Below are 22,069 nucleotides of genomic sequence, written 5' to 3' on the forward strand. Positions count from 1 at the left end.
CGGGTTTACAACTGTGTGGGAATTGTTCTTTGACAACCTGACCTAAACAAGATGGTGGCCTCCTGTACCCAAATGTTTCAGTGATTTTAAGTGGTACATGTTCAAGGCATCAATAAGTATCTGTCACTTAAGGAAAAAAAAATTATTTTCGTCCTCTCTTCTTTTTTTTATCCTTCTGATGACTTCATGGACAAAGTCTGTTGGTCACTAGTGGGTCTTTAGTATATCTCTGTACTTGCTTATTTCCCTTTTAAATAAAAAAGAATGCAGAGCGCAGGTCCAGAACTTTTATCTAATATAACCTAGAATTTACAGTTTTCTTTTTATTTATTTATACTTAAAATTATCCTCCTAGCAAGTAATACTGATTTAAATGATATGAAATTTCCTTTGAATAGATTTAAATAAAGTGAGTCAATTTAAATATATATGTGTATATGTGTGTGTGTGTGTGTGTGTGTGTGTATAGTAAATAATAGGACACATTATATTCATATATGAGAAAAATTACAAAGACGATTCTCAGACGACTATGGTTCAGGTAATCCCAGTGTTAAGGTAAAGGGCATCTGAATGTTGTGTGGTAAATTTGAGCCCTACTTGTGCCTCCTTCACTAATTATCTTTGTGGTTTGGGAAAAAATATTACCCTTTCTTTTCCTTGGACTTTGGTTTCCTCATTTGTGAAACAAGGCCATTAACCTGCATTGCTGGCGTTCTTCTATAAGTTTAAGTGGCAAGGGGGGCTTGCCTCTGAAATTACCTTGTTGACATCCAGGCGCATCTTCTCATTGTTGGCACTAGCAGCCTTCTCAGCTGCCTTCTTTTGACGTTGGGGTCCCCTCCCAAAGAAGATGTAGTTGACCAAAGCATATTCCAGAAGGGCCATGAAAACAAACACGAAACAGCCCATGAGATACATGTCGATGGCCTTCACATAGGGGATCTTAGGGAGAGTCTCGCGGAGGTGGGTATTGATTGTGGTCATTGTGAGGACAGTTGTAATTCCTGAAAAACATGAGTGAGTTAGAGTAACAATGTTTCTATATCCTTATTCCTTTCATCCTAGCCAGAAAGGTTCACTGTACTCTTTAACTCATTAATAAATGCTGCAAAATATTTACTGGACCTTATTATATACCAGCCCCAGAGTTATGTATAAATAATTTACAGTAAATATTAACCATTTTGGAACATTTAATTTAATTATATTTTAATATTTATAGTTATATATCTAGTGGGGGGATAGAGATGTGCATTAAATGCCATGGTAGATATGTGTGCCAGCTGGAAGCTGAGAATACGAAGACCCTAGCTCAGCCTTGTGATGCGGCAGGGAAGAGATCAGGAAATGGAGGCTTGAGCTGAGTCCTATAGAATTAGTGAGTGAGTCAGGTGACTAAGGACTGGTGGACAGAGATGACAATAGACCAGGCATTGGTGTGGACAGAAATTTTATAAAGGGGTGCTTTTGGGGAGGAGTGAAAGTACACAGCCCATTAAAAGCATCTCAAGAAAGTCAATATGAGTACATTACGGAATATGATAGGAAGAACAGCGAATAGAGTGAAGATTAAGTAAGGGCTGCATAATGGAAAGCCATATATGCAGAGTCTAATGGGGAGTTTGAACACAACTGAAGGCAATTTGGGGCCACTGATCAGCTTCAAGCAGGGAGGCATAGGGACAAATTATATTTAGGGCAATCACTCTAATAGCAGTATAGAGGAAAGAGGGGCAGCTTACAAGACAGGAATAAGGAATACCAGGTAAGAGTTTTTCAAAAAAACCTAAGTGATGAAGAGGAAATAAATGTTTGGAAACTGGAGGTGGAGGGCAACAGAGATGTAGGTGTCTAGCCCTCATGCTTCTGCATTGGGCAACTGGGCATGCAGTGCACAGATACATAATATAGAAGTATTATAGGATTCCTTATGGAAAATGCCACACTGAGTCAGGTTATAATTGTGTGTCCAGCTGAGAATCTCTGACAGTGGGGAGTAGTGTCCTTCAAAGCTCTAATTAGAGGGGTTGACAGAGATATGCTGGGTAAAAGCACTGGGAGTCCAGAGTCCTGAGTAGGATACAGTCCAGCTTTGTAGCAAATGAGTGATGTGAAAATAAAGCTCAGAGGTCAAGATCACACAGATGGGAAATTGTAGAGTCAACATTTGAACAGGGATCTCTGTGACTCAGAAACCAGTGTTCTTAAGCATTCCAATAATATATTCCAAATGTTAAGTTTTGTTTCTATGATATTTTTGGAACATAAGTTTTCTGATTTAATATTCTGTGATAAGATCATAATTTTTGCCTTTTTTTCTACATGTTCATAAAACAGCCACAGAAAAAATAAATTTCAGCATCAGATTCTAACATGGCCAGAAATACCCTGTTCTTGCTTTAGATCTAGGCATCTTATAGTTCTCATATCTTTTCTATAATTTTAGTCATTTTGAAACATTCTCCCATTTCATCTTTCTCTCCATCATTTCAACTAAAGATTATCCTGTACAATATGCATAATATAAAACTGAAATGCTGATTTTGCCATTTATCTAAATCTCAATTTAAGGTATTTCTGACTGAGTATTAAATTGCTTACATAAAAAGAAATTCAAATTTTCTTTTAAAAAGTATATTATTATTATTGTAACAGACATAAAGTTGATAACAGGTTTTCACTTTGGGATGATAAGATATTTACAAATTTCATCTATTAGATTATTCAGCAAATATTTACTGAACACCATTCACTGTGTAAGACGCTACAGATATAATGGGCACAAAATTCTGTAAAAGGTCATAATTTACTGGAGTTAAAATGCATAATTCACTATATATCTGGAGTTAGTAACATAAAAACACATAATATGATCCCTTCCTCTGTTGCTAATGACAGAAAAAAAATCAAACATAAGATAAACAATGACATGGATTATATTCCAAAATTCTTACTTTTGTGTTTCTTGCCTTATACCACACTACTCCAAAATCTAATAAGACTTTAGAATTCTTTCTGCTTACCTGTCAGTTACATACTATATTAACTTGTTTCTTGCTCAGATTAAAAATAAAAATAAAAAAAGATGGAAGGGAGCTCTTCCTAGGTAAGGAAACACAGATACAAACTGAACAATTATCAAGCAATATGACATGAACTGTGCTTCAATAAAAATATCAAACTGATGGGACTAATTTCATCTCCAACAACTATGTAGCTGACTAATATTGACATGAAGGAGTTCTAATTTGTGTTTAATTGATTTCATGCTGAATCAGATAACCTAAAGTCTCACAGGCAAATTATTATAATGTGCACAGTTAAGTTTCATTTCACACCATGGATTCCAGTGTCAGGAAATTGTGTCTGCTCATGCACACATGCACCCACACCCACAGAGTACGACTCTACAGGAAGTTAGAAAATGCCTACCTAATGCCACTCTTGCAGCTGATGCATCATAATTAATCCAGAAGGAGACCCAGGAGAGGATCGTGATCAAGATGGAAGGCATGTATGTTTGCAGGATAAAGTAACCAATGTTTCTCTTAAGTTTAAAGCTGAGAGACAACCTGGGATAGGAACCTAGAAAGACAATTTTAGAACATCAGCATTATCAATCAATATTTATAAGATACTATCCTTTAAAGACGCATAAACAGTTTTTGCATCTTCCTTAAATTCAATTTTAGCTTCTGCAAAAGTAGTCTGATAACACTGGGTTTTAGATTTGCCAGAGTTACTCAGTGTTGCATACACCCTGTAAGCATCAGTATTGAAAGAATGGCAGCTCTTCCCTGCTCAGCCTCCTGCATTCAGTCAAAGATACTCATTCTCTGTAGTTGTGATGACAAGACAATTTGGAACAGTCCCTTTGTTCCCTCCTTACCTGTTTCTCAGCAAGTCCATCCTCTAAGTATTTTTGTACATAAGAATAAGGCTGCACACTCTGATTATATTTTAGAAATTTCTTCAGATGTAGAAAGCTCCAAAATGCAGTTTGAGTCTGGGGTCAATGCAGATGCTTTACGTAGTGTGCAGCAATTCTCTGAATTTTTGTGAAGGTTTTCATGTGTATGTATTATTTTTTTTCTAAATTCATTGCTTTCATCAAAGTTTTAAAGGGATCCCTAACTCAACAAAATGTGGAGAATCACTGTTGCTGAGCAATATTTTGGGAGATGTAACAAAAGGATCAGATTACTAAAGCTGGGGGCTTCAATTTGTGGTGATCTAGGGAATTACTCTTTAAACAAGATCTGTAACTGAACACAGTCCTGGAACTTAAAAGGGTCACATTGATAAACAGTGTGTGTGTGTTGGGGGGATATTCTTACTAATTAAAAGAAAGCCTTGTTTAGCTTCTTGGGCTAAATCAAGTGTCTTAATATTAAATAAAGAATATTGCTATAGAATCTCAGTGAATCAGAAGACCTCAATCTTAGGAAAAGTTTCTGTTGTTTTTATTTTAAAGCTAGAGGCTACTTTGTATTCTAAGTCATACAAGTCTTGTTTGAAGTAGTTTTCGTGGACAGTAAGTGACTACATCTTTAGCAGAAGGGCAGTTCAAAATCTAGTCACAGTACTAGCTCTTTCTGTGCATGGGGAATTCGTTTCAATAAACAAAGCATAAAGGGAGATATTCCTGTGGGCTTGTTATTTTTTACCTTAATGAGCATGTCACAAATTATTACTTTCTTCAGCTTTTTTTGTTAAATATTTGTGCTGATGAAACCAAGTTCGACAACCTAAAACCTCAGGACTGGAAGAATAAGGATGGAGAAGTCATCACGATAATCTCAACATTTGGAAGAGCTTTTAGCTCCAAAACAGGAGGTAAGGCTATATATAAAGAAATACCTACCCTTCGGGGAAAACATGAAATTCTCCTACTCTACTATCTTTAGAGAATTTCATTGTGGTCAGATTTGAGTGAACTGTGACTTGGTTTGTCCCCAGTATGTTTCAAAGGATTATGATCAATTCTGTAAGATGCATAAAGCTGGGGGAACACCTCTGGCCAAGTTATTCTTTCTGTATTCTATCTTTAACAATTAGTCTTCTCTGGAAAATGAGATACATTGAACTAACCCTCTCAACTTTGCTGGGGGTGCCTTTTGGAAAATGACTGGATGGGTTCCAAATAAGCAATGGGCTTGTTGAGGAACTGAGGGTTTTCAGCAGACCTAGGTCTCCTGGAATCCTCACCCTTCCCTTCAGACCCACTCCTGACACAGGTGAACTCTTGACAAAATATGATAAAGCCCCTTTTCCCTTAACCCTCTTCCCTGATACAAACCTGTGGAAAAAACAACCTTCTTGGTGATAAGTTTGTAATCTACAATAGAGAACTGTGGAAGTTCAATCTTTGTTACTCCTGTTACAGCATTATCATCTCCTCGCCAATAAAACTCAATGTCATCAGTTGTATATCCATCTGTAAAAGGAAATATATACACACACATACAGATACACAAAATAAAAAACAAAACAGAAAGAATACCTGTTTAGAAGATGCACTGTGTAAATGACAACAGCTATACTACTGGGTATTTAGTGTGTGTTAGGTATCATGCTAAGCACTTGAAGTATATTACCACATTAGTACTCGTAACAATCTCACAAGGGAAGTATAATTAGGCCCACAGGAGGCAACAAAAGCTTAGGGAAATTAACAGCTTGCAGTAAGTCTTGAAACTAGGAGGTGGAATGGTTGGGACTTGAGCCTAGGTTTATTTAACTGTGAATCGCATTTTCTCAAACATCATCACATTATCACATAACCCCGGATGATACGCAAAGAGAAGAAAAAATCATCAAGCTATCAGTGCAGCATTAAATGCTATCAAACTCTCCCTCAATATAAAATATTTGAATTACAATATATTTGGATTTCAAGTCAGAAGAAAAATGATTATGAAGTGAGTTATCAATTTTTTAATACTCATAGACCTGATCTACAAATCAGATTTTGCAGCATACCTAAATTCCCAGCCCCCCAAATAAAACAAATGTCAAAAACACTAGTTTTAATTCCAACTGTTCTAAGAACTACCGAAGTATAGTGTACACTATAAATGCACAGTGCATTTAGAGGCATGTTTCCATTCATTCAACAAGTATTTATTGAGTCCATACTATCATCGCTGCACAGCTATGGGGGATAGGACTCTGTGTAATAGACACATGTTCTATTATAATGCTACTTTAATCCTTGGGGCAGAGGAGAATAAGCACACATGCCCTAATTAGTGAGCATACATATAACTGTAATGAAGAAGTACATATTGTGTTTCGAACAGTACTATGCTATACAGGGAAACATGGGATGAAATCCAGGGAATATTAGTATTTTACAAACTCACCCACCCCTGAAACCCACCCCGCCAAAAGCATAAATTATATTTGTATATTACAGTTATCTCTTCAAAAAACTTTTGCATCCAGATAGTTGAAATTTTACAAGTCTAGGACGAAAGCAAGAGAGATTTTGCTCCTCCCATTTCAAAAGCAACAAAACAAATTAAAAACACTGTTTAAGTTCTTTGCCTTTTGACATATGATGTGTTAGTGTAACATGGAAGACTAGAATGCCAATCCTCTGAGCCTTAATCTTACGATTTTTCAATCAACCACATTTCTTCTAAAGAGAGAGAGTCAGGGCTACAAAAAAGTGGAAATAAATGACTTTTCAAAGAACTACAACGCCCTTAGTTTGAGAATCTACATCAACCATAGCACAGTTTAGGCAATGTTTTAACTTTTCTAGAAATTTGCAGTCCTCTTTACTCATTAGAGAAGCCAGCTTTATATGATGCAGAAATACAGTTTCTTGGAAGGGCTTTTGAGAACTTGAACTTCTGATTCAATAACTGTAGGTTTTTGGATAATAGTTAATGATTTTTAAGAGACTTATTTACTTCCAAACATCGTAAGTACATTGTAATAAAAATTGTGGCATTTTAATAGATTATGACCACTGACATTTTATTAGCAGGTCTCATTTAGAGACCATTGTTTTGTTAGGGAATGTCTTTCGTCATATAAATCTTTGATTTGAAAGTAAATTACTAATGATTTAAAAGGAAAGTTTAGGTATTAAGTGATGGCACAGTAAGCAGATTCTCATAAAAGAGCTAATCATTTCCTATTAATCTAACCCATTAATATTCTCTACCTAATCCTAAAAACTGAGGTATCTGTCCCAAAGGATAATGGCTCTTTTTCTGACTGCAACTTTGCTAATATGGCCATGGGAACTGTCACAATCCAGGACTTCACCTCAATTAGAATCCCATTTCTCATTGGTTATTTGCATAAATCTCTCAGTTATGAAATTGGTTATAGTCAATGACAATCTCATCTTTAATAAAGCAGTTTAAAATAACAAAAAAAGGCAGTTTGTTCCTAGAATCAAGACAGACAGTTAGAAATGCATTATACAATTGAATTTGTGGTATATAAACACGAAAAAAAGGTATTTATGATACAAGATGGCAATAGTATTCTAGAAAATAATTTGTCAAATGCAGCCATTTTTTTTGTAAGAAGAAAATGAGAGGAAAGTCAACTTTCAGTATTTCCAATAGAGGACTGAGTTGTAACTAGTGAAGAGTGTGTTTCTGGTCCTTCAGCTTCCTTTCCTCAGGATTTACCTTTTGTCCATCATTACTAATCTTATAACAGGAGCTTGAGCTTGCTAAGAGCAGAGGCATGCAAATATCTATGGTACTTCAATACAATTGTACAAGAGATGCCTAATAATTGTTTAATAGAAAAATTGTTATGAAATATAGGCTTTTGTCAAGATGCCAGATATTTGACACAGTGCTTGCAAGACAACCCCTGGCAATAACAGGCATTTGGAATATACTATTGAATTAATTAAATAATTATTTAGTACATACATGGATTTGGGTGATGGTTCTTTATTCAGATGGTTGGCATTGTGAAGGTATTAATGCATATATTTTTGTCTCCTGCTTGTAGCACAGTACCTGGCACAGAGCTAGCATTAACTGGGTATCTTTAGACTGGATAATAAAAGGAACCCGATGATAGCATAGCCCCTAAGAATAATCCAAACGTTCTTCATTATAGATTTCTCCTTATGTAATAGTTGGACAAGTTACCTAACCTTTCTCTGTCCCTCATTTTCTCATCTGTAAATTGGGGTAATAATTAATAATAATAGCAACTACTTCATGGAATTGTTATATAGGAAAGGTAAGTTGTTACTTGTAAAACTCTTAAAACAGTATCTGGTATATAATGCTCGAAAAGTTTAGCTAACACTTTCTTTTTAAAAAAAGAATTATTTAAAATGAATAAAACCTGTATTTAGTTACAGGCCTGTTTTTTTGGTTGTTGTTGATGTTGTTCTGTTCTGTTTTGTTTTTTTGCTGCTGTTTCATGAACACACATAAGCATTTGCCCAGTGAAGTGAGAAACTTGGCTGTTCAAAGACACAGCACTCTCCAAAGTGTTTCACAACTGATAATGAAACATTTGAAGGTTATTTTGATGTATCCAACTTTGGAATCTGACAGAGTGGAGCAACATATTTATTGTACATCCTTCTTGGCTCCTGTAAAATGTCTTAAACACCCCAATCTTTTTTACTTCACTTGGGTTAACCAACTATAGAATGTTGCAGATGGAAAGCAATGTCTGTTCTTGCATCACTGATCTCTGAAAATGAAAGATCAACAATTCATGTGAGTTCCAGGGTGGTCAAGTTCAAACGTCAACTCAATGTACTAACTGTAGGATTAGCTGAAAACAGACCTACTTTCCTTCTTACTTCCTCAAGAAGTATTTAGCAGTGTTGCAAAATGATTAAAAAATAAAAGGAAACATATGCAAATATATATGACCTGACTTTTACAGCTTTCATAATAATGAGTGAAAAATAATTAGATATCTTTTAAAAGATATCAGAAGGAGATGCAGTGAAACTCCTCATTAATGTGTTGCAAATTAAATTCATCTTTGATATTTTAGTCATGGGATGTGAAAAATGGTCATTAAATTATACTGTATTGTTATCATTAAAAATATAACCCACTTAAATTCAGATGGCCTATAAATAAACCAAAGTACAAATTTATTGGAATTTTCCTAGAGAAATTAAAACTGTATGAAATGTTGTAAGTCTCTGATCAGAAGGGATAAATATGTAAATTTATAAATCTATTTAGGACATGAATGATAGACATGCTCTCTTTCCAGTATTCTCATTCATACTATATGAGATCTAAGGAGAAAAGTACCATCATAAAAACATTTATATAATAACTGAACATCTCATAGATGTGACACTACCTTATTGCATAACATGGCATTTTAAAAAGTTTTTTCTCTCTTTACTATCAGTATTTTTTGTTATTTTCTCTCTTTACTATCAGTCTATTTTGTTATCTACTAAGCATTTCATTTCAGAAGGATTTTACTGTGCAAAAAGCATGAACATTATCAAGATATTGAACAGTGGGGTTTAGTGAGAACATTTAGAAGAACTGAATTATCAATGCGTCCATTTCTTTCCTTGAGAGAAATTAAAGTGACTTATTGTTCTCTTATTTAAACTTTGTTCTTCAGTTGGACTGTTAAATGTCCTGGGGTAATTATCTATTTTCTGTCTCCCATTGTATTCAACTTAGCAATAGTTCCATAGCAGTTCCTTAAATTGTTCATTCTCTGTCATCACAACCAATTGAAGAAGACTGAGAATTACGAGCTAGTTATTGTGATAATTCATACTAATTATGGATGGCTTTAATTTTTAAAGATCTTATCTAAATTTTCTGTCCTTTTTGTATCTATCACAGAACTTTAAAGAGTTTTGAATTGAATACCTCACTGTAAAAAATTAGCATGTTACCTCTATTAGTGCTTAACATTTCATGTGGCTACTATTATCAGTCTATAAGTAACTATTTGTAAAAATGTATGTTCTGAGCAAAACTACTCCTGTGATGTACTTCAAGGAAAGGGATTTTACAGTTGATATATTTGGGTGTAACTGCACATTTTGGCCCCCTCTTGGAGTCACAAACTTTTAACACAGTAGAGTTTAGGACATTCTGCAATAAAGAATCTGTTTTATTTTACTTAGCCCTGGCATTTCCCAAACCTATTTGACTAGGTACATTTTCTTTTAGGATATAAAAAACACTCAGCCAGGTGTAATGATTCCACAGAATGCTAGAGTTATTCACACATTATAGGGTTTCCTGAAAAGCCAGGTAAGTACTTGAGAAGGCACTTAGTCCCTTGGAACTGTATCTTGCCTTTCTAGTGGATTAATTTTTTTTCTCCAAAAAAGTTTCCAGAAGTATTTATAATAACAGAGATCCAAATGCATTTTAATAGAATAAGGTAGACAAATGTTTAAGACAAGCAGCACGACTTAATGTGCAAGCATTCTTCTCATGACTAACTGAGCACAATTAGAAGTCTACTGGTCCACATTCAGAATGGACTCCACTTCATGCAGAGGCCTGTACGCTGTGCCAAGACTGAGTACAGTCAATGCCAATTAGTTATGGGGATTTTTCAAGAGGGAGAAAGGCACATACTTGTCAGTCACAACTCTTTAGATTCATCAATAGTTAACTTAAAACTGTTTCAAAGACACTCTGAGTGATGGCTCTGACTCCTTAATTGCATGTTATCTTCACTTTACATGGACTGCTAGACACAAGTGTTCTGCTGTCAAATCATTTCTAGACCTCGAGCAGTTCAAGTAATTAGCCTAGGGTAGGTCCAACTTGATTACCTAGTGATACTTTAGTAAGGATACCATCAAAACATGGCCTAGAGTTCATCCCACATCAAAGAAACCTATTGCTTATGTTATTATTAACATTTCCAAATTCAAATCTTACTATGTGAAAGAATAGGAAATTGATCGTAATAAAGTAAAATACCAGATTTTGTGCTTTAAAGGTCATTTCTCTATTTGGATTTCAATGCAAAACACAGTATTTGTTATCTCTGAATGGGAGCAAAGTGCTCTGGTAGCTGTTTCTGAAAGTTTAGTTTCATGGTATGTTTCTTAAGCTTTCCTTTTTATGTTTGGAGAGCTGATGCAACTAAACTAATGATCCAGGTAAGAGAAACCAATTAATAATAATAATAATAATAAACAAAAATAGCCACAATAATAATAATAGCTGTCATTGATAGAGTCCTTATGTGTTAGGCACTGACTTAAACTATATGGTTCTCCTAAAAACCATATAAACTAGACTGGGACATAATGACCAAGATTATTTCCCTCTACCCAACCCTGCATTTTTTATATTCATGAGCTCTATGACCTCAAGTGATGTAGATAGAATTGGCAGAGAGCTTTTGGCTAAAAATATGAGCCAATGCTTCTCAAATTTAATGTGCATAAAAATCACCTAGAAATCTTGTAAAAGTGCAATGCAAACTCTGATTAAGTAGGTGGAACCTGGAATTCTGCAGTTTTAAATTTTCAGTCCACAAGTTTAATACTCTTACCCACAAATAGCAGAGCTTCATTTTTCTCTCCTGGAGTGTGAGCTGGGTTTAGAGATGCATTTTTAGAATATGGAACACAGAAGATGGGATGTCACTTCTGAGGTTAGGTTATAAAAAGACTAAGGCTTCCCTGTCTCAGTATATACTCTATTTCTTCACCTGTTCAGAATCCTTACTCTACTATGTTGTGAGTGAGCTGCCCTGTGGAGAGACTAAGTGATAGGGGAGGAACTGAGAGAGGCCTCCAGCCAACAGTCAGAGGAACTGAGGCCCTCAGCCCAACAGGAACACTGCAAGGGACTGAGATCTTCCACCACCCTGTGAGTGAGCTTAAAAGCAGGTCCTTGTCCAACTGGTCCTTCAGTTGAGACCACAGCCCTGGCTAACAGCTTGACCACAATATCATGAAAAACCCTGAGCCAGAATCACCCATCTAAGCCACTTCTGACCCTCAGAAACTATAAGATAACAAATGTCTGCTGTTTTAAGTGCTGAGCCTTAGGGTAGTTCGTTACCCAGCAAAAGTAACTAATACAGATTTGCTTTCTTGGAACTGCACATTGTCTAGTAGAACAAACACAAATGGGTTTCCATTTAAATACTGCCTCCTTCCTACTATGCCTCCAAAACCTATTTATTCTAAAAAAGCAGATAATGCCATCTATATTTTCCATGTTGTTCTAAGAAATAGAGAAAATGCTTACAAAACAATTAGCATGCTGCCTTAATGAATATTGGCCATTATTATTCTGATTACTGATATCCATTGTTAAAGTAGTTTCTATTTTCAAATTTTACATAGTTTAAAAATTGAGTTACCCAATGCGACTTTTAGGTTCAAATTAGAAAACAATTTTTCATTAACTATGCAAAAGCTACTATGTAACCACTCTGAGGGATGCAGAATTGGGAAAATCAATGTCTATTTTCAACAAATAATAGGTATAATCTTAATTACATGATAGAGTAATATTCCTTATCTTGGAGGGTCTGAACAGAGAAGCAAAGGAAAGAAACTAATTTAATGGTTATTCATCTCATACTACCAGCATCTTAGTTAAAACATTTGGTAATCAAATAAGGGCTAAGATTCTCAAATACCTGAGGGGCCAGAAAAGTTGGATAATGTGTAAGTCCTGAGGACAGTCCTGAACTGGAGAGTGTGTTCCTGTATCAGAAGTAATTCAAATTCAAGAACTAACACCAGAAACAATCACATTACACTGGCCATGTCATATTCTGGATAAATATGTCACCCCAAACCATGAATTTCCATCTTAAAAATTACAGAAGCAAATTTCCATACTTGTAAAGTGATCTGATGGTCACCTGTGCCACTACCTTGCTTTCCAAATTGGGTAAAACCAATTTAGTTGGAATGTGACCACCCCTTCCTTCTGCTACTAGTAACAGACACAGGAGCTTTGTGATTAACCTAACCTAATGGTAATTAAGTCAGTGATTTCAAACCAATAAATAACAGAAGCAAACATAATTTTCAAGAGGGTGGAGTGTTTAGGTGATTTGAGCAAGCTGCTTCCAGTCTTCTAGCTCTAGCATTTGCACTTTGAATATATTTGCAATCCAGCTTGTCTAACACAAGTTGCCTGAATGCCTAAAAATAACTAAGGCAGCAAATATCTCTGGGTTGGTACCAGATCAATCCCATGTACAGGATACCTTTGTACTGACCCTACCAATCCAAATAAGCTTTTTTATTAGTAGTTTGTCTATACAGAACTTGAGTATTCTTCAGTATCCAACATTAAAACAAACTATCCAGAAAGATTTAATAAAGCAAGATTTAAAAAAACACCAAAATACTAAAACTTATTTCCCTAGTCCCTAAGGATTGTGCAATTGCAGATAATAGGGCAATTTTCTGACTGGAGCAAAACTCAATTGATTTTCAAATTCAAGGGGCAGTTTTCTCCAAACCACATTATCTTTATAGAACCATGGTTTTACAGTACAAACAGTTTCTATGGTGAGAGGGAAAAATAAAAGACTAGAATTACCAAAGCAGAAAAAAATATATATTTAATATAACAGCCCTATGACTTGAAGAGTGATTCACTTCATCAGTGTCTACAAATTTTAGTAAGCCAACAAATCCCTTCCAGGACTCATTAAATATGCCTGTTCCTGGGTCCTACCTACATAAAGTCTAATGGCATAGATACATTAGTAAATGTGCCAGCTGATGCTAATGCATGGAGTGCACTTACATGAATGGAGAGAAATCCTGCTACAGTTTGAAAATTCCTTTAAAAATTCAAGAATGTCTTCGGACATACATTTCTTTGAAATTTACTTAGATGTGAGGTTTACTGGGTACTATGGGACTATAAACTTGGAGTCTGAATCTGAGATAATGGACCTCTTCTCCAGCTTAAGGCATATATATCTGCAAATCTTTCACATTCATATGTCCAAAAATAAAACTCAAGCATGTTCTGTGCGCTCTGTCTTAAAAATAAACCCACCTAATTCTCTCCATTTCCCACTACTATCACAAGCCATGACTACATCATCTCATGCCTGCAAAACTGCTACAGCTGCCTAACTGGCTTCTCAGGTTCCACTTTTATTCCCCTACAATCGGTAGTAGGCAGTGATATTTAATAGAATAATTCAGACCATGTCATTCTGCTCAAAATCTTCCAATGGCTTCTCATTTTACCTCATAAATAAATTATGTAAACCTCCTTACACGACTTCAAAGAGGTCTTGCCTACCATTTGAAGTCATTGTCTACTACTTTTCTTTTGCTCTTTTAGCCAAACTACACTGGTCTTCTCTTTGCTCTTTAAACAAGAAGCTCATTCCTGTCTCAAGGCTTTAGCTCTTCATTTGCTCTCCCTTCATGTAGATCTTCATGAATATCTCTTTTCATTCAGGTTTCAACGTCAACCACCTCCTCTTGAGTCCTGGCCTCCCTATCTTATCCTGAGCTGCCACCTTTATTCCCCAAAACATTGCTCTCTATATTTTTACCTGGTTTAATTTTCTTTATGGTTGATCACTCAAGACTAGGTTTCTCTATTTGTTGATTCCATTGCCTGTCTGTCTGCAATATATTGTACATTCCTATAGAGCAGGGATGTGTCTGTTTTGTTCACTGTGGTACATAAAACATCTAGTATATTTCTTGGTACATAGTAGGGGATAAATATATGTTTTTGAATGAATAAGTAAACCTGTTGATTAGCATTTGTATAGTAGAAAACATTGGTCTCATCATCTGCATGTGTTCAAAATAAACCACAAACTTCTCTAGTAGGTATGTAGTATAAACTCTTTCAGATTAACAATTGACTTTAAATAAGAAATACTGGGTTCAAACCACATCAAACATATATAATACACAAATATGAAGATATCCTGATAGTTCTTTATTTAAATGGTGCTTTGCCATTTTTAAATATATACAAGTGTAATTGGAGGCTTTAGTATTCATAATACAAAGGAATAGGTCCTCTTGGTTCATGCTTTATGCAGTGATACTTTATTATAAAGTATCTTATTGATATCACAAAAGTGTATCACTCAAAAATAGATTTGTTATTAATTTGTTGGCATATTACCTAATTCTCTTTACTTTTTCTGTTGTAAACCTCAGGTTTCTCCAACATAACAAGGTACAGTGGTGAAAACATGGTCTTAACAAATAAGAGGAGCAAGGATGAAGTAGATGAAATTTAAAAACAGACATTGGAGCCAAACAGGTACATGCAAATAGGATTAATGAAGACAAAGGAAGACATACTTTGTCACACTTTTTCACATTTGCAAACATGCCCAGATTTAAGGAGATAGATTTTGGATAGGCTAACTGGACATATTTTAAGATTTTAAAAATAATAAACACCAGAATAATGTCTTTTAAAAGTAGTAACATGATATAGGACATGCTGTATTATCTGAATCTGACTCCCATCTATCTTCACAATTTATGCTAGAGAGATGGCATGTTAAAGAGGATGACTACAGTGCATAAATTCAGGGTTCTCTGCCACACAAAGCCAACCTCAGTGGGAACTGCTGCTCTCCACAGCCCCTGGTGAACCTGGACGGTACCCCTATCCCAGCCGTACCTGATTATATGTGGTTGGATATCTGCTCTAGTTGAGATCAATCGTATTTCTTTCTTAAGAATCTGGAATCCAAATATTGAGAGACTGAGTCAGGGGAATAAGAAAAGGTCATGATTTGGAAAGGGAGGGGAGAATAGGCACAAAGAGACCATAACTGCCTATGAAAAAGTGGAGGAAGTCAATATGAAGACAAAACAATGAGGTGCAAATACCATGGGAAAAGGTATGTGAGGCTCCTGAGAAAATCAGAGAGAGACATGGACAAAGAGGTACTTTGGTTCCTAAAGCCTGATTTAGGTCCCAGTTCCCAAAGCAACCTGGATATCCTTGGAATCCTGGATATACTAAGAATATATCAATCCTGGATCCTGGAATCACAAATAATCTTGGACATCCTTTTCTGGGATGTCTTGGAGACTGTTTACTATGCTTTTATGCAATAGTTTAAGTGGGCTTTTTCTTTGTATCCTGTAAGTCTTGTCTACAATATAAAACTGCATGGAAACAGTTTTGCCTCCTGGGAAGTCTGTGGGTGACAACTTTTTATTTTGATGTTTTAGTAAAGAAAATCCAGGGCACCATTATGTGTTGTTATCTTTTTGCATTGGAAAGTGGAAAAAAACTAACTCATCTTAGCTAATCGAAGTATACTTAAGCCCGGAGTTCTAAGGATTCATAAGTTAAATAAACTAGAAAAAAATACATATGTATTCAGAACTCAAAACAATTTTCTTCTATGCAATATTATATTGGTTTCATGTGTACAATATACTGATTCAACAATTATTTACATTACAAAATGCTCACCGTGATAAGTGTAGTTACCATCGGTCACCATACAAAGTTATTACAAAATTATTGACTATACTCCCTAAGCTGTACTTTCCATCCCTGTGATTTATTTATTTTATAATTGGAAGTTTGTTTCTCTTTATCCCTTTCACCTTTTTTGCCCATCACCCCATCTCTCTCCCCTATAGTAACCACAAGTTTGTTTTCTGCATTTATCAATATATTTGTTTTTTTTTGTTTATTTGCTTATTATGTTTTACTATTTTTTTTTAGATTCCAGACATAAGTGAAATCATATTGTATTTTTCTTTTTCTGTCTGGCTTATTTCACTTAGCAAAATACCCTTTAGTCCACCCATGTCACAAATAGAAAGATTTCATTCTTTTTCATGACTGAGTATTATTCCATTGTATACATTTACCATATCTTCTGTCCATTCATCTATTGAAGGACACTTACATTGCTTCCATATCTTCACTATTGTAAATAATGCTTTAATAAATACAGAGGTTACATATATCTTTCTGAATTAGTCATTTTGTTTTCTTGAGGTAGATACACAGAAGTGGAATTACTGGGTCATATGGCATTTCTATTTTTAAATTTTTGAAGAAACTCAATAATCTTTCCATAGTGGCTCCACCAATTTATATTTCCAGCAACAGTGAATGAGGGTTCTCTTTTGTCTACATCCTCCCTAACATTTGCTATTTCTTATCTTTTTGGTACTAGCCATTCTCACTGGTGTGAGGTGATAATCTCATTGTGGTTTTGATTTGTATTTCCCTGAAGATTAATGACATTGAGCATCTTTTCATGTGTCTGTCATCTCTATGCCCTTTTTGGAAAAACATCTATGTCATATCCTCTGCCCATTTTTAATTGGATTATTTATTATTTTAGTAGTGAGTTGTATGAGTTATCTATATATTTTAGATATTAACCCTTTAATGGATATATCATTCACAAATATACTTTTCCCATTCAGTAGGTTGCTTTTTAACTTTTTGATGGTTTTTGAAATACTTGCCTTACCTGTGTTATTTTCCAGTCCTTCACTATTATGAAGTTCTGAGAACATAATAATACAGACATACATAACAATATTGATAAGTTTTTATAAACTTCAAATTTATTTCATTCTTTTAAAAGGCATTGTAGCTATTTGAAATAAAATACACTTAAAGAGCATAAGGTTGTATCTTGCTACAAACTGAATATTTAAATCTTCTCAAAATTCATATGTTGAAACATAATCAAACCCCAATGTGATGATATTTGGAGGTAGGGCATTTAGAAAGTGATCAGATCATCAAGATGGAGACCTCATGAAAGGATTAATGCCTTAGAAGAAACCACAGAGAGCTCCCTCACCCCTTCCACTATTTGAGGACACAGCAAAAAGACAGCTATCTATAAATGGGCTCTCACCAGACACTGAATCTCCTGACACCTTCAACTTTGACTTCCATCTGCCTGAATCATGGGAAATAAATGTCTGTTGTTTAGAAGCCACACAGTCTATAGTTTTCTGTTATAGCAGCCTGAGGAGACTAAGACACATCCTATACATGCATACTCATTCACACACACACACACACACAGAGTTTGTGAAGATACATGATTTATCCCAGGTATAAGGGTATTGGGGATATAGATATGTCTGCTGGAATAGTGATGAGGATGATGATAAATAGTAACTATTAATTGAAATTTTGCTGTACACCAAATGCCATGAAATGCTTTAAATTACCTATAAATACAATAGTCCTATGAATATTTTATTTTTATCCCCATTTTAGTTTCAAAAATTTCAGAAACATTGAGAGTAGGGATTTTCACTGTGGTAGAAGAGAGCTACAGGTGAAAGAACAATGGGGTAAGTCTGTCAGAATTCATGCTGTCTTTTGTCTTTAAAAAAATATAAAAGAATATGCATTTCCTAGATCTGTTCACTCAGCAGTCCACAGAAATAACCCACCCTACAGCAATGAGCACCCCTGTTGCCTAGATTACAGCCTCTAACTATCACTTGCAACTAAAAAGAACCATACTTATTTGGAAAAATGACTAATTTCTAGTCTGGGACAGGAAATGTTCAAGATAAGCCTCTATTGTCTTGTCATAGTATAAATCAAAAAATGAACCAAAGAATACTAGGGTGTATCAAAAAAGTGCAGGTGTCTGTATTCTCCAATCAACTAGTAAGTTGCAGGATTCTATCCTTTCCTATCTATTCCCAAAGTGTTTTCTTATTCACTGTGGTTTGGAGCTCCTCTTACAAACTGCCTTGTTGAAGTAAGATGCACATAAACCTATGAGAAGGCAATGTAATGAAGACGTTGAGAATTAATGATGTTATTTTATTTCCATTCTTGTTTCAAAATGGGATTTGTGATTGACTCTTCTTTCTGTCTCTGGAGTCATCTACACAATTCAGGACACTCAGGGCTAAGATTATGCTTAGGTGGGCCTTTTGTCTGCACCTGCCAAATATTAGATGCTTCAAACAGGCATTAGGTACTTCAGGTGTCCAGTGAATTGGCAGTAAAAGTTCTCAGCTCATCTAGTGTGACTTTTGTAAAGCCAGTCAGGCTGGCACTTTTATGTCAGGGAGCATTTTGTTCTGCCCAATTCCCTGGAGACTCAGTGTTACAAAAAATCACCCACATTCTAAAGAATACGATAAACCATTTCAAAAGGAAATGACAGTCATAGAAAGGGAATCTCTTTCAAAACTGTATGTAAAATGAAAAGAATGACTGGCATAGCTAGCTCAAAGGCAGAAGGTTGCTGATGTAGCAATGGCCAAAGAATATTATCTATCCATCATCTAAGGGTGTCTATGTTTCCACTGCTCTTAGCTATGAAATAGGGAATTGATTGTTCTCCACATTTGGATAGCTGAACTTATTCAAGTAAATGTGTACAAATGACTATAAATTTAGAACCAGTCATTTGGCATTATCTGAACAAAATCAGCAGTGATCTAATTTCACAAAAAGAAAAATTCTATTCAAATGCCAGTCATTTGGGTACCTTGAGAACAGAAATAGCATTTACCATTGTCCTACTTAGCACATGGTAACTGCTCAATTAATTCTTAACTGAAAGAATGCACACATGCATGCATGCGTGAATTAAGGGTGCTCTATATTTAGTGGAAAATCAGGGCATAGTTATAGGATGAACTGGTTATTAACCACTCTGTTGTGAATAAAGATTACCAAAATATTGTTTGAAAATAAATCTACTCTTTTAGATATTCAGATATTTCTCTATGATATAGTCTACTGATAAACAAAAAAGTTTGTGAGAAATAATACATTTTCTAATTTATTAATCTTTCAATTTCCTGATTAGGCATCCCTTGATATCAATAGTCCATGTTAATTTCTATATTCTCTGAGTTTCTTTACCTCATGATTTAGCATTTTTATAAACTATTTCAAATTTCAAATATGACAGAAATTTTCTGTATATGATTTTAAAAAGACATTAAAATGTTATAAGTGAATTCAAACATGGGATTGCTGTAAGGCATAACGAGATAATCCATGTGATAATTCATGCTTAGCATGAGGCCTGGCACATATTAACAGCCCAGTCAGTATTAGATATTATTATTATTATTGTTGTTGAAAATTTAAATAAAATATTAAAAAGAGCCAATCCCATATTTTGAGTTTGCTAACTGAGTTAGCATTTTTTCTCTCCCAAACCATTGAGTAGAAATTCTTTTTTTTTCACTGCTCTCTAATTTGTACCTTGGAATTTTTGGTTTGTTTGTTGTAGTTAATTCAATCCCTTCCTTGATGCCCAGCCTCCGTGCTTTCTACTAACAGTACAGTTCTGATGTACATATGCATTTATTATGGGTTGTATCTTCCTCAGTTGCATTATTTAAAGTCTAATTTTTTCCTATCTTCAGAACATCCCAAGAAATGTCACTCTGAGTGTCAGAAAATGTTACATGTTCCAAAGTTCGGTGGGAATCATATATATATCCAAAGACCAAGTTTAGCTTCAAAACACTGACACCAAGAAATAGTTGACAGAATTTCACAGCATTAAATGTCTCCTCCAAATATAAGGAGATATTTTAATGGGAAATTTTCAAGATTCATCTGGGATGAAACTTCATAGTCTGTCTGTAGTGAGGCAACTCAGCAGAGATGCAGGTCACTACACACAGCATAACTGATGTAGAAATTAAAAATCTATTGTCTAATATACATAAGTAAGTTGTCTCAGAATTGTGCTTTCATTTTGTGACCTCACCCAAATATCCTGTTTAATTTATGATTCAGTTCTCATATGTGTGCGCCCCCACACCACTTTTCCATATCCTATAATATTTAAAAGACAAAGTACAAAGGAAAAAAGTATTTGAAAAGGCAGAAAAATCACAACTCCCCCAATTAAAGACAAACATTTCCACAAAGTACTAATACTTTTCTGCAATTAACTGCCAAAAACTCAATGAAGTGACAATGAATGGCCAATTATAAGACAGTGATTTGGTTAGAGACTGAGTGGCACTGTGTTGGGTATTACAGGTTAAGGGCTGGGATGAAAAAAATAGCAAATGTCTATGGTGCTTATAGTATCTGCCTTTACAGAATTAGTGAAATAAAATTTTCACTAGACTAGGATTTGGGAAACAAGCGTTATCAATTCAGATTCTACTGCTGATCAAACCTGTGGCTTTACATATGCCACAATCTCTCTCAGACACACCATCCTCATAAGAAAAAATGGATCATAATACCTATCCCAAATTACAAGGTTACTGCAAATATTAAATGAGAAAATGCATGTGAAATAGAAAAGCATTAATATCACAATGCCTTGCATACAATAAGCAAAATGAGTTGTCTTTAGAAAGAATAAGTTGCCAAACTACAGAGAAATCAGTTAGTCAGCCTCATAATCTCCCAAACCTTTTCCCATTACTGAGGCTTCTAGTAACTAAACTGCTTTTATTTCTTAAAGTTCACTGATACTTTTCTAACTATATTTGACTTTCTACTCATTCTGAACTTTCCAATCTACCAGTTCAATTTTTTCTTTGCCTAAAATAGATGTATTGACTATACCTATAAAGTTAACAGAAAGGTTATATGCCTATAAAGTTAAAAATAAATTGGGAGATTTCTAATTTCTCTTCAAAAAAATCTACCTGGCCATTGATGTTATATACTCTTCCCCACTGATCTGATAGATTTATGTATATACTCCACCTGGTTTGGGAAAACAAGACATGATACAAGTTTAGACTAGAGTCTTTGTGAAGTTGGACGAGGAAAGAAGCTAAGAGAAATTTTGATGGAGGACTTGTAGAACCTATTAGAGACTGATTAGGTGGTTAAGAGTGAGGTATAATTTTAGTTAGTTGGGTTTTCCAAGTTTCTGGGTTGATAGACTGCTGTTGGTTCCATCTCTGCTTGAGGTAAAATTTTCACATTTAGAAATGTGTTTGAAAGTATAATGCAGGGTCTTACATAGCAACTTTTATTTTTACAACAGAATCAGTATCCTCAGATCTTTTTTTAAAAAAAAGAGAAACTAGAAATCAACCCAATCATAAGTGTTGACAACTAAGTAATGACTATGTGTCCCGCCAGATTTACAGTTCTACATTTGGCAATTTCAAACCGCGGGG

The 22,069-nt window shown here is 34.9% G+C and overlaps 1 protein-coding gene across 5 annotated transcripts in view; it reads right to left on the reverse strand.

Annotated features, from left to right (window-relative positions):
- The window catches only part of GABRB2 (gamma-aminobutyric acid type A receptor subunit beta2), a 230,401-nt gene that overhangs the window by 42,573 nt on the left and 165,759 nt on the right, over positions 1–22,069 (reverse strand). For all 5 annotated transcript variants that reach the window (XM_037025181.2, XM_037025182.2, XM_037025183.2 and 2 more), the window contains 3 exons: positions 5,303–5,440; positions 3,436–3,588; positions 763–1,007 (listed from right to left, as the gene is read on the reverse strand). In XM_037025181.2, the coding sequence (XP_036881076.1) occupies positions 763–1,007; positions 3,436–3,588; positions 5,303–5,440 (536 nt within the window). The remainder of the gene's footprint in view (positions 1–762; positions 1,008–3,435; positions 3,589–5,302; positions 5,441–22,069) is intronic.

This window comes from Manis javanica, chromosome 1 (genome assembly GCF_040802235.1).
Source record: "Manis javanica isolate MJ-LG chromosome 1, MJ_LKY, whole genome shotgun sequence".
Classification (NCBI taxonomy): Eukaryota; Metazoa; Chordata; class Mammalia; order Pholidota; family Manidae; genus Manis; species Manis javanica.